Source organism: Chinchilla lanigera, unplaced genomic scaffold (genome assembly GCF_000276665.1).
Source record: "Chinchilla lanigera isolate Chin_1 unplaced genomic scaffold, ChiLan1.0 scaffold00071, whole genome shotgun sequence".
Classification (NCBI taxonomy): domain Eukaryota; kingdom Metazoa; phylum Chordata; class Mammalia; order Rodentia; family Chinchillidae; genus Chinchilla; species Chinchilla lanigera.
In genome coordinates, this window is record NW_004955472.1 from 3,054,405 (window position 1) to 3,067,295 (window position 12,891).

General features: G+C 43.5%; 1 protein-coding gene and 1 long non-coding RNA gene across 2 annotated transcripts in view; one reads left to right on the forward strand and one right to left on the reverse strand.

The window, feature by feature from the left end:
• Positions 1-10,126, forward strand: part of Ndufb6 (NADH dehydrogenase (ubiquinone) 1 beta subcomplex, 6, 17kDa) — a gene marked incomplete in the record, with an annotated part of 10,505 nt that extends 379 nt beyond the window's left edge. The window contains 3 exon segments of the mRNA XM_013523044.1: positions 224-316; positions 5,978-6,022; positions 9,961-10,126. Coding sequence (XP_013378498.1) covers positions 224-316; positions 5,978-6,022; positions 9,961-10,029 — 207 coding nt within the window.
• A 654-nt stretch (positions 10,127-10,780) lies between these two features.
• On the reverse strand, positions 10,781-12,794 carry LOC102014770. The gene is made up of 2 exons (XR_263548.2): positions 11,299-12,794; positions 10,781-10,996 (listed from the first exon to the last, which is right to left on the reverse strand). It is a non-coding gene; the product is annotated as an uncharacterized LOC102014770 (long non-coding RNA).
• Positions 12,795-12,891: the final 97 nt, after the last annotated feature.

Consider the following 12,891-nt stretch of genomic DNA (forward strand, 5'->3'; position numbering starts at 1 on the left):
GCGCAGAGTGTCGGGTGCGCGCGGGCGCGTGGGCCCGAGTTCCCTCCGCCGCGGTTGCGCGGGACTCCAGAGCCGCCGCCGAGGGTGCGCTGAGCCAGTCCTGCGGCTTTGGGGTCTGAGGACAGTGGCGTGCCGAATAAATTCGCGTTAGAAATTTAGAAAATAAGCGTGATAAACGTACAAAGCAAAGCGTCCGCTCGTTTTGTGTCTGTTTTCCCCTCAGATCTATAACGTATACTGGCGCAGTGTGTTCGCTGTCACTCATGTGCTCATACCTGCCTGGATCGTTCACTATTACATGAAGTATCATGTGGCTGTAAGTATGTTTCAAGTATATTTTCACGATTTATTTTTACATTGTGCAAAATAGTTTCTTACGTGGGCGTGCCGTATTCTTTGTGGAAAAACCTGCACTTACTACCTTACTGCGGATTTGGAAGTACTTTGAGTCCTTTTAGGTAAGAGGTTTAATCAGACTCAATTTTTTTTTTAAAGCTGTATACTAGTCTACAATTGGAAATGCATTTCATGGTAGAAATAATATATACATGATCAGAATGTAGACGAGCTAATAGTACTAGTGTAAACGTAGGGTCTTGAATAGGGGCGAGATACACTAAGTTTTGTCTCCTTTTTTTGATGATAGGTGTGGTATAAAATTCAAAATAGACAAGTGTCATCTTCGTCATCGTTTCATTTCCGTTTTCTTTGTTTTTATCCAATTTTTCACAATTTTCTTTCTTTAGCATCCTGGATGTACAAAAACGAATTTTTCACTGACAGATCTTGCGCGGGCCGACTCAGTGGAGCCAGCTGCGGAGTTTTAAAGGCTAGGGCTAGCGGAGTCTGGTGCGCGGGGCTGAGTCCCGGGAGGGAGGAGGGCGTGCCATGTCCGTAGAATGGTGTGGAAGGGGAGCCGAGGGGCTGCCCTGTGGACGCTGTTGGTGTGCAGCATTCCTGTTCCCAGTGAGGGTTCGGGTGTTAGATCCTGATTGGATTGCGGGGGACGAAGGTGCGCAAGCGTTGAGCACTTCTTTACTTTCTGGCTCGCAGTATTTTCCAACCTCAGTTTTGCTTTTCCTGCTCCAGCCCTGGAACCAGCCGTTTCTCCAAGGAGGGGAGTTATAATACTGGAACCTGAGCAGAGGGAGGAGGCCTCTGGAGGGAAGGTGGTGTGGGACAGTGTTGCGGGTGGCGGCCCACAGGAAGGTGTAAGAACCCAAGTCATTGAGCTTGTACGTATTGGGTATGGTGGTGGTGACAGGAGCTCTGTTATGTACAGAGGGAGATTGATACGATAAGTGCGTATGTTGATAACAGCGGACAAGATTTTCTTTCTGAAATGGAAGCTACACATGTGAACAAGGAATAAAACCTTGTGCTAGAATGGACTTGGAAGTATTGGTGTGAATTCATGGCTTTTACTGTGTATTCGTAGGCAGATACACAAATATGGACATAAAGGGTATGTGTGTGCGCATTTGTTTATATGTGTCCTGTAGCTTCATCCGATGAGAGGGCCTGAAAAAGCAGTGCTACGTCTTTGTTATTAGACCACCTAACAATCAGGTCTTATTTTTAAAGTACATTTTTCCACCAAAAGGAGGAAGAGGTCCTAGAAATGGCTGATTCCAAGGCTGTGTTGGGAAAAGTACAAAATGAGCTTAGAACATATTGTTGAACTACAAAGTAAAGGAATGTACAAAGAGTGATACGGATGTAGGAAAAGGACATAGAATCAGGTCAAAAGGACTCTCACTGGGACAGTTTGAGCATTAAAATAAATAATACTGGGTATAGTGGTGTACACCTGTAGCCTATAATCCCAGCACTCTGGAAGTTGGAGGCTGAGGCAGGAGGACCTCAAATTTAAAGGAAGCAATAAATAAATGAATAAATTAATTAATTAAATGTAAGAGGTGAAATTTTACTTAATAGGATCAAAACTAAGTTATACTGATAAAAATAATAAGTGGGTAGAAGAGAATGCTTTTTTGTAAAATAAACTGCTTAAGTTATTAATTTATCACCTGATTTATTAAGGAATGGTAGAAAAAGCACCATTTAAGAATCATCAAGATGCTAAAATTACTGTTTTTGTTTTGTTTTTTGTTTTGAGGTAGGGTCTCTATAGTTCAGGCTGACCTTGAACTCATGGCGATTCTCCTGCCTTAGCCTCCTGAGTGCAGGGATCACAGGTGTGCACCACTATGCCTAGCTAGAATTACTCTTGAAATACCTGTTGCGAAGAAAAAAGGAATGACTTTCTTGTGAGAGACCTAGCAGGCAAGCCCTTAATAATTCGCTAATGGGAAAAACTGAAATTATGTGCTACTTGAAAGGATACGGTGAGAGTAAAACAGCATTAATTTTGTGATATCCCTGCAAAAAGTGCTAAGTTTCTTTAGTTGTGAGGAAACAAACCCAAATTGAGGGACTATTCTGTGTAATTGTTGGCTTGTTACTGTCAAAAATGTCAAGGTCGTGAAACTTAGGATTGTTCCAGATTGAAGAATGCTGAAGAGATGCACCAACTAACTGTAGTTCTTGAGGGAGTATAGCTGGGGATGTAGGTCTGTGGAGTGCTTGCCTCGTGTGTGTGTGTGTGTGTGTGTGTGTGTGTGTGTGTGTGGCGCCGAGGTTCCATCCCAACTCTCTCCCACAAGCATGTTGCTAATGCAGTTCTTGAATAATGGGCTTCATCAAAAGAACAAAGGTGGTGGTGGCAGTCAGAATTTTAAAGATCCTGTGCAATGATGGAGAGCAAGTCGCATAAGTGGCACCCAAACAATTACTGAGGCAGTTGGTAAAACTGAAGAGATTCCTTAGGCCAGATAGAGGTAGGAATGTGTTAGTGTTAGAATTATTTCAAACTAAAAGCTAAGGACTGCTTAACAAGTTTTAGATAATTCAGTTGAGATTGCTCTTTGTTAGCTTGTTGAACATAAAATAAACAATCAAAATGGTTTGGGGTTCTCAGAAAACTCCCTCTAACATTGATTGGTTCTTTGCTGATTGATAGGCTTTTTAAAATTCTGATTTCTAACATTGTCTTAGTTCTCTGCGTAATTCTTAAGCAGTGCATGTCCCTCGATCAATAAGAATCGATTCTCTGGTGTACCCTTGTCCTTTACTGCTCTAGACAAAAATACGAAAATAAATTTCTGACTTCAGGGAATGTATATAATATTGGATGATAGATATGGACTACTGTAGAAAAAATAAACCAAATTTCTTGACCTCAAAACGTGTATAATGTTGGAGGACAGATAGGATTTGAGTGAGACTGTGCTGGAGAAATGTTACTCCCGTTAGGAGAGGTACAGAGTGATGAGCACAGCTGAGTGTGCTGAGAATGAGGCGATGCGTAGAGTCAGCAGAGGTTGACTCACTCGGCTGGGACCAGGTTGTGGAACATCCCGAAAACTAGGCAGAAGAGGTTGCACTGTACACGCTAGGCATTAAGCAGCTCTCTGTTTTAAATGGAGAGTTTTAGTTGGTGAATGTGAGGAAAAGTGTAGAAACGCATTGATACTTAGGGTGAACTGAAGGGAGGAAAGTCAGTTCCCAGGCAGAGTAGCTGTTTGCACTGTAGTAATGTCAGTCGATGAGTCTGGCTCAGGTGAAGACAGGAGGGATGAAAAGGGAAAGTGAAGCCAAAAGACACATTTGAAGGAAGAAACAAGATGGGGATGGTGGTGCACCTCTGTGATCCCAGCATTTAAGAGGCTGAGATAGGGTTGCCAGTTCTAGCCACCCTACATATTGAGCCCTGTCTCAAACAAAACAAAACAAGAACAAAAGACAAAGAAATACCTGAAGTTAGTAACTGAAACACCTGAAGTTAGTATGCTAAAATCATATCATTACTAGGAGACAGTAGAACTACCTGAAAGGGTCACAGAATGGCTTATCTTTCTGTTGGGCTTAATCTTTATGCTCACCAGTGTCTATAGGCCATTTCTTATATACAGGTGTTATTTTTTCAGTATTTTGGCATGTGAGCCCCTAGAGAAGAAAAATATTACTTCCTTTAGAGGTTTTTTTTTTTTTTAATATCCAAGAGTGCTTTTTCTCTGCATAAAGAATTGGGTAATATTTTTATAGGGTAAATTTGTGATCCTAAGAAGCAAAAATTTTTGAATTTATAAGTCCAAACCAATTGTCCATTTTAATTAGAATCCTAAGCCTAGCCTCTTAGACTAGTAGCAGCAGTGTCTTAAACATTACAAACACTATGTGAGTGTTTTCAGAACTTGCAGATGTTAATATTTTTCTCTTTATACTCTGGGTTTAACTTTACCATTGATATTTCACTAAAATTTTCAGGGATTAAAGAGATGCATACCTTCCAGAAGAGGCAGATTTACAAGCTGCAGTTGACAGTACATTCATAGCGTTGCTTATCTGAGGAATTCACACTTTAGGCACAGTGGAAACCCCAAGGCCACTCACTCACATTCTTTTTTTTGGGGGGGTGCGGGTAGGTGGGCTCTGTCCCTTTAATAAGATTGGAGCCAGATTTGGTTCCGCTAACTGCTTTAATGCCTAACTGAATTGTGGTCTCTGAAGACATTTCAGTGTCTTCTCCCCTTCCCTTTCTTGGGATTTAACAGGGAGCACTGAACTATATCCCCAGTCCTTTTTAATGTTTTGAGACAGGAGCTCAGTAAGTATCCTGTGCTGGCTGTGAGCTTTGGATTCTCCTGCTTCAGCTTCCAGAGTAGCTGGGATTACAGGTATATGCCACTGCCTGGCCCGGCCAGTTCTTAAATAAAAACACTTTAATGTGTCACGTTGTATTCTCAGTTTCTGTCATATTCCAGTTCCCTGCATCTTATATCTATGTCATATATCATGCCATGTTTTAGATCATGCTGGTATTTTAAATATTTTGCTATGGGATATCGTTGCATATTACTGTCTGTCTGTTTGTCTGTCAGTCATCTATATCTATTATATCTATCATGTATCTATCTGCTTTACAAGTACATTTATGTAACAAATATTTACTTTGCCCTTGCTGCATGCATGCCACTGTACTACAGAGATGCAGCAACAAACAAAGGAGATTGTATCCTTGTCTTCATGAGGTGTTTATTCTAGTCTTAGACTAACAATGAATACATAAACGGGTATATAAAGTAGAGGAAGTGATTATATCTTTAGAAAAAAATTAAGCAGGGTTAGAACACAAAAGAATGACGGGTTTTAATTAGGCGCGGAATTAATCCTTGAAATGAAGTGAGATTATGGGTCAAGCAGGTATCTAGAAGCCCATTTCAGGTGCAGGAGTCAGTAAGTACAAAAAACAAATCCTGTAAGTACAAAGGCACGGAAATGCTTGAGCGGACTGGTAGCTTAGGGAGCAGCTGTAGCTACAGTACCGTGAGGGAGGGAGAGAGTGGCGGGGTGTCAGACGCGTTGCTAAGGGCTAGCTCATGTAGGGGCTTAAAGATCCCAGCAAGGACTTCTGCCTTTTCTCTAAGAATTACAAAGTTTTGAGTAGAGCACTATCCATCTTACAGGGATTCATCATGGAGGTCACCAATGGAAGCAGGGAGGCAAGAGTGCTCGCTGTTGCAGCCTTCCAAGTGAAAAAATGATAAAGGTTTGGGCAGGAGTAGTTGTCCTAGAGGTGGGGAAAAGCAGCAGGAGGAAGGGTACAGTATCAAGGTGGACTCAACAGGATCTGCTGCGGAGATCGATGGTTTCAAGCTTTGGAAGGAGGGAAATAAAGTGCCGTTTAGTAAGATAAGGAACATGAGGAGAAGCATTTGGGGGCTGAGAGGAGTTAAGTGTTAGACACAGTTAAAGATGCCTGTTGATAGCTGAGTAGAGATATTGAATAAATAGTTCAGTGCATGAATCTGCAATTCTGTAAAAGTTTGGAGCTTACATTAAAATGTTGGATGTGATCTACTTATTTTTAGAAAAAACTAAAACCATAATTAACACAGAATTATCTGTATTGCAGACAAAACCATATGGCATTGTTGAAAAGAAGCCCAGAATATTCCCAGTAAGTTAACTCTCATTTTTCTTTTTTCATTATACTGACCCAAGTGATGATTAGTCTAAAATGTTGCTTCTTAAATGTCAGTTTAAGTGCCTATTTTTTGTGTTGTTTAAAAGAAATAAAAGGAGGAAATAGCTTGAGGTAGCAGTTACAGTTGATGATGGGAAATGGAAACATTAATTTTGAACTTTATGACCTTGATCGTCCTAGTGAATGGACAGTTCAGCAGTTCCCCCTGCGCTGTTTCACGTTGAGTGAAGGACGCAGGGCATGAGCCTGAGCGGCCGCCTGAGCTTTCTGTTACTTCTCTCATTCCGTGGCCTTGTGCCTCATTTTCATGGTTTGCCCTGAAGTTCTTCATCTGTAAATTTAGAACCATTAATGTGTTTAAAATTCTATGGTATGAATATTAGACCCCAATACGAATTTAAAATTAGTTCTTTCGGGGCCAGGGATGTAGCTCAGCAGCACAGCGCCTGCCTGGCAAGTTCTAGGCCCTGAGTTTGATTTCTGGTACGTCCCCCCCAAAAATGAGTTCTTTCAGCATTAAGACTGCTCAGTAGTCAGGTGGCATTTTTATTGGCTGCTGGGGTATTATTGTTTAGTACAGTAAAATGCACATGTTTTATTTCTAGGCACAGATAATCAATGAACTACCATAACTCTAAATTCTAATTATAAAAACAGAATTCCCCAGGTGTGGTGGCTCACACCTCTAATCCTAGGTGGCGACACCCCCGTAGCGAGCACTTGGGAGGCCGAGGCAAAGCAGGAGGATAGTGAGTTTGAGGCTAACCTGGATTATACAGCAAGACCCTGTGTCAAAAAACCAGCGAAACTCGGTGTTGATTTTCACTGTAATCTAATGACATATTGCACAATAATCCATTATTTATTACAGTGAGAATTTTAGGGAGAGCTACTGAAGTTGACATCCCAGTTGGAATTTTGCTTTAGGAAATGATAGAGTATGTCTTTTATTATTTCCTTACGTGTAATTGGTGTGTGTCAGGGCCTAGATGGTCTCACAATAGGAAATTATCTTTCTGGTCTTGTCAGCTGGGTAAATGGTATTTACTAACGCTTCCGTTTATGTTTGCTTAGGTTTTATTTATTTTGCCGTTCTTGTGCGAGGAGGGCCCTCTTTCGAAGAACACGTTAGTGATTCTGTAGTGTTTCTGTTTTTTTCCCCACTGTTGTTTTCTGTTTCTGTGCCAGTAACTGTTTTGAGAATGTTTCCTTTTTAGAAACTAAAGAATGCCCACTTGGACACATGCATTAAAGCAGGGCAGATAGCAGGAAGCTCACAAACGCTGACAGAACATTCCTTACATCGCTCGTGTGAATCAGGCTGTCTTCAGTCCCTTACAGCTGCGGCTCTAGAGTGCTTGTGTTGCAGGAAGAAAAGGCTAAGTGTTTCTGGATGGCTTCAAAGTGTGAAGATGACTTGAAGTCTCTTACACGGCATCTCCAGTCCTACTAACCAGGCCTCATCCTCACTGTCCTAAATGGTCACGTGTTCCTTCCTGTCTTCGACACTCTCACGCATGAGATCTTTGCCATAGTCCATCCGTCTATGCACTAGTAGCTTTTTGCCTCCTTCTTCCCACACATGGAACACTCAGTCTATCCCCTACATGAAAAGATCCTAAAGACCCCCACTGTAGCGAGCCCCAAATCCAAGCTCTCAGGTGATGCAGTAGGAGTGTCTGTCAGGTTCAAATGTGACTTCTCTTGATTTGAAGACCAGTGAACTAAGAAGACAGAAAGGTTAATTGTATCCTCTCCCACCCCCGTACCCATTGCTCAGTGGTAGAATTTGGATAGCAGAGCAGTCACTCTTTCTTGGCAATTTTAAGATCCTTAATAGTCAAATATTGTGAAGACTCGTGTGTGTAGGAAGTTACTTGCATGGTCACTGATTTTGTTTTCTGGAAGGAACACATTTGTCCATTATTTTTCCTGGTCCCTGGCTCTGTCCAGGATGTCTTCCAGGCCACATCGAAATGGTATCGGTGAGTAGTCCTTCCTAGGGGTTGTACAGCATACAAACTCTGCCTCTTGCTCACAGGTTCAGTGCCACAGGTAGTTCTAATTTCAAACAGTCACAGGCTTTTATAATCTGAATGTTGGGTTTCCTTGACCATTGATTTCCCTTAATATTTGGCAAGCAAGGAAAAATAGGCACCGAATCGTTTACTTCTAGTCACTTGGTTGTGGCTTCAAAGCCCATGCTGGTACCCGTTCTATATATAATACTTACCAAGTTCTCTCATTTTTTTGTCCTCGTACATCTGTGTGTCAGCTGTGTGGAGGCCATCCGAAACAATCTGGTTTAAGGGCTACCTTTATTTTGATCTTTACCATTGAACCAAGTGCCCTCTGCTTACTGAGTTTTATTGGACTTACGTTGTTACAAAGCTCGTGTTATCACTTACTGTTAGGGATTTGAAAGCAGTCTGATTTTTCAATAGTACTAAGCCATGAATTTTTATATTCTCTCATTCCTTCTCAGATCAGTCACTTCTTGCCTTCACAGAATCAGTTACTGTTTAAGTACATTCCCAGAGTAGCCAGTAAGATCCAAACACATAAATCTGTCTGAAAGAAGTTACTTCTAGAACTTCTAGGTTCATTAGGCACTGAGCTTCCCATAATAGGAGACATTCTGCTAAGTGGTTTTCTACTGCTTTTGTTCCATCAGTTTTAGCCTTTACTGCCTGTACCTTTGCCATAGACTACTAAGCCAGTGCCTTGTAGCTTGCTTTTTATTATAGCAGTGTTAGGACCATTTCAGGGCCTTAATCTTTTTTTTTTTTTTTCTTTTTTGAGATAGGGCCTCACTGCGCAGTTCAGGCTGGCCTTGAGCTCACTTTGTAGCCCAGGCTGGTCCTGAACTCACAACAATCCTCCTGCCTCAGCCTCCCGAGTGCGAGTACTGGGATTACAGGCGTGTCCCACCACGCCCGGCCTAAGGCCTTAATTTTTGTGTTAAGAGTCATGCTACTGTGATAACAGTTTAGTGGCTTAACACAAAATGGTTAGTGGCTTAAATACAAAACTATGTCTTCATCACGTAACAGTCCTAAGTAGGACCAGGTCATGAGATGGCAGGGGAGGGGGTGAGAGTAAAATAGGCTCTACTCTAGTCATTCAGGATTGGCAGCATAATAGAAAGTCTGTTAAACACATGGCTGAAACCGAAGCTAACTGATTTGCTTAGTATTATACAGCTTGTCAGTGGAGGTTCCAAGAGATTCACCACTTGGTTCTGGCTTCAAAACCCATCCCCTTGTGACCACACACTGTATCTAGGTTTAGACACCTGGACCAACTGCCAGCCAAAAATTCATTATCTCCTGCATATAAGCCCAGTGGAAAATTGGTTCACACTGAATCGCTGAGAGTACATGACCCCCTTACGTTGAACTGAAGATGTGCCCTTGCAACTTCTTTCTAGGGCTTCTATTATTTGGGACATGCAAAAAGATTAGCCTTCAACACCCAGAAAACACAGCTTTCATGTCCTTTCTGGTTATTGTATTTGAGTGAAACTTCTTATTTTTTCATGGTACTTTAAAATTGTGAATACTGTTTATCTTTAGATGGCTTCTGCTTTGTCTGAGTCCTTTTTAAAGTGAAATGAATGCCAAACCTGGCATGGTGCTAACTGATTTGCATGTAATCCCAGCACCCAGAAGGCTGAAGCAGGAGGATGCCACAAGTTTGAGACCGGCCTAGGGTACCTAGTGAGTTCAGGGCCAGGCTGAACTGCACAAGGAGCCCCTGTGTGGAAAGAAAGAAAAAGAAGGGATGGGGGTAAAGGGATAGAATAGAATGTCAGAGCTTAACTACCTTTTCTGGCCAACATGGAGTACAGATGAACTACTTACCTATGCAAATTTAAGATTTTTGTACTAAACCCTTCTTTGTTTTTCTAGGGTGATACAATTTTGGAGACTGGAGAAGTAATTCCACCAATGAAAGAATTTCCTGATCAACATCACTGAAGATTACTTAAAAATGTCGAAGGCTTAAGCCCATGTTTTTTTCCTATGGTAACTGAATATGTTTCCTGGAAAATTAATAAAGTTTATGCTCAGAAAAGTGTTTTCATATTTCTTCCCAAACATTGTACAACTTTAGACTTTCTGGATTTGACAATAGATAGAAAACAGGTAGGCTAAACAAATGATGTAAGCAACCACCTTTCTGTGGCCATTCCTGACTTGAAAAACAAGGTGTATTCCTTACATGCCCATAATTTTTTCTGACATAGTATGGTATTTTGATGTGAGGGTATGCAGTAGAGTGAAATGTTGCAACGAGCACATAAAAGAACAAATTGATCTTTTTGAAAGCCTTTCCAGATTGAAAAGCTTGCCTTTTTATCTGTGATGTCACACTCAGAAGTTGTCAGACCTGTCTGAAAAGCTTGTGTGAGGATTAATCTTGATCAACTTGATAAGCTTGAGAGATGCTTAGATTGGTAAAGCACACGGCCGTCATGAGGGTGTGACCCTGGGGACTACACCAGGTCCCTGCACTTCCTCTGGCTCTTCCCTTGCTGTTTCCCAGGTGCCACGAATTGAGCTGTTTTCTCCACTAGTCTTTGCACCGTTTCTGCCTTGGAGCCTGCTGACCGTGGATTGAAACCTTTGAAACCCTGGGCCAAAAGGAGCCTTCTGCCTTGTATATGGCTGGTACTTGGCCCCTGCACCAGCCAGCCAACACTGTGTGTGATAAAGGATTACACAGAAATAAATTTGGGAATTCTGTATTACACATTTTAAGCCTACAGAGTACATAAGCATGAGGGCAGAAACTGTACTTGGAGAGAGGTAAACCTAGAAGTTACAGGTTTTCATCCATCCAGAAGACTTTGTCTGGGTATTTCTTCCTTAGCTGTCGCTGCGCAACTACCGTTGATGCGTAGATGACGTATCCCCAGGAGAGTAAAACGACAGCAAGCAGAACCTTGGAAAGAAAAAGGGAAACGTTATGTGCGTGGTAGGTGCCCTTGCTCCCGTCAGGTTATCAGAAACCCTCGCCAAGGTGGAAATTTCGGCGACAGACTAAACGGGGCGCAGCGGGAGTAGAGCCAGCGGCCTCTGCGTAAGAGGCGGAAGACGCGGCCTTCCCGGAAGAGGCGGAGTCGGGGCGAGACATCCGTTCAATTCTAGAATAGGCTTTGGAGTTTCCGAGCGGTGAAGAACAGGAGGCCCTCAGCTTAGGGCCCAGGGAGTCGGCACCGGGGAGCACCCGAGACCCGGACCTACCGCTGAATAAATCCAGTCCAGGGTGCGGCGGCTCACCGGCCTCATGGTAAGGAGGAGACGCTCGGCGGGAACGGGCGAAAACTGCGGGCTCTAGAGGAGCCTCTCGGGCGCTGGCTGCCCCGCGGCAGCAGCCATGTTTGAGCCGGGCACGAACGCCCTCCCACACGCCCTCGGGACGCTTGTCTTTGTCCCAGCTGGGCTCTTCCGCCCGGAGTTGGAGGCGTGGTCATGTGATCCGGGTCCTAGCCCGCCTTTTAGGGAAAGGCTGGAATGATGGAGAGAACAGGGTTAAATTTACTTTCTTGCCGCCAAAAAAGGTCTGCATGCCTCTCCAACTTGGAATTTCCTCCTGAAGTGCAGTACTAATGCAGAACAACGTGCTGTCGTGTGCTTTTAACGGTTTATTTGGGAAGTGCACATTTTAAACTGGTGTCTTAAGACTGGAAGATTAACATTTGCTTCGCATCTGTTCTCACATAACACTGCGGAGACGTTTTTAGTTTAATCTTCAATACAAACAGGAACACCACTGCTTTATACTGCTGACGAATCACTGTTGGAGTCACTGTTAATTGAGTGCTTCAAGTAACGAATAGTTCTCGAGACTGCAGTCTCGTGGATACACAGTGAATGGTATTTCTAAGCACTACCTAACGCCCCTTCGCGGCATAATGTACTAGCCAATCAACAAGTGTTCTTTGAGCGTTGTTACTAGAGCTGCAGCATGTGTGAAATATTGAGCCCAAAGTAGGGTAGATTGGCGCGCCAGATTACTAAATTCAGCGCCTCGGGGATGTTTGCATTTTAGCCATCTGTGATAGAACTGGGTTGTGGGCCGCTTTTAGCTCAAGTGTTCTTTTTCTGTACACCTCGGGTATCAGTTTAGCAGTTTGAATCAGAATTTGGAGGAGTGGGAAGTTAAAAAAGCAGCAAAAGAAGTTTTTAAATTTCTTCGTTGTTTGGAGACAGGGTCTTGCTGTGCCGTTCAGGCCGGCCTCCAACGTGTGGTGATCCTCCTACCCAGCCTCCCGGTGCCGGGGTTGCAAAGTGTGCGCCGGCTCGAAAAGCAGTCTTTTGAGAGAAGAACGTTACCAGGCTAAGAGTTCAGGCCCTGGTGTTTCTCTCGGGCTGGAACAGACCGCTCTGGAAAGACTAGGATAGCGATTGGGCCCTGGATTGGGATCTCATTTGAACTCCAGTGTTACATTCTAGCCGTGTAACAGGAGGTGTGGGAGGTAACCGTTAATTTCTCAGTTTGGTGACAGGTTCTAATGTTACTGAGGTGGTTTTTTGTATTTTACGGGTAAGCGGGGGAGGAGACGTGAAATCCGTCGCTGTAGCCCCAGCGATCTGGAATAGCTAGAACCCAGCGGGGCGAGGTGGTGCAAACCTGGAACACCAGCACGCTGGCAGGCTGAGGGAGGAAGGTCCCAAGTTCGAAACCCTGGCTCAGAAAATACACAGGGCTGGGGGTATGGCTCAGTAGGAAGGCCCTGGCCTCTGTCCCCAGAACCCAAAACTAGGAACTTGCCTCCCGCGCAGGGGGCGGTGGGGGAGGGCGGCCCGCGCCCCGCCCCCGGTGGCGGCGCCCAC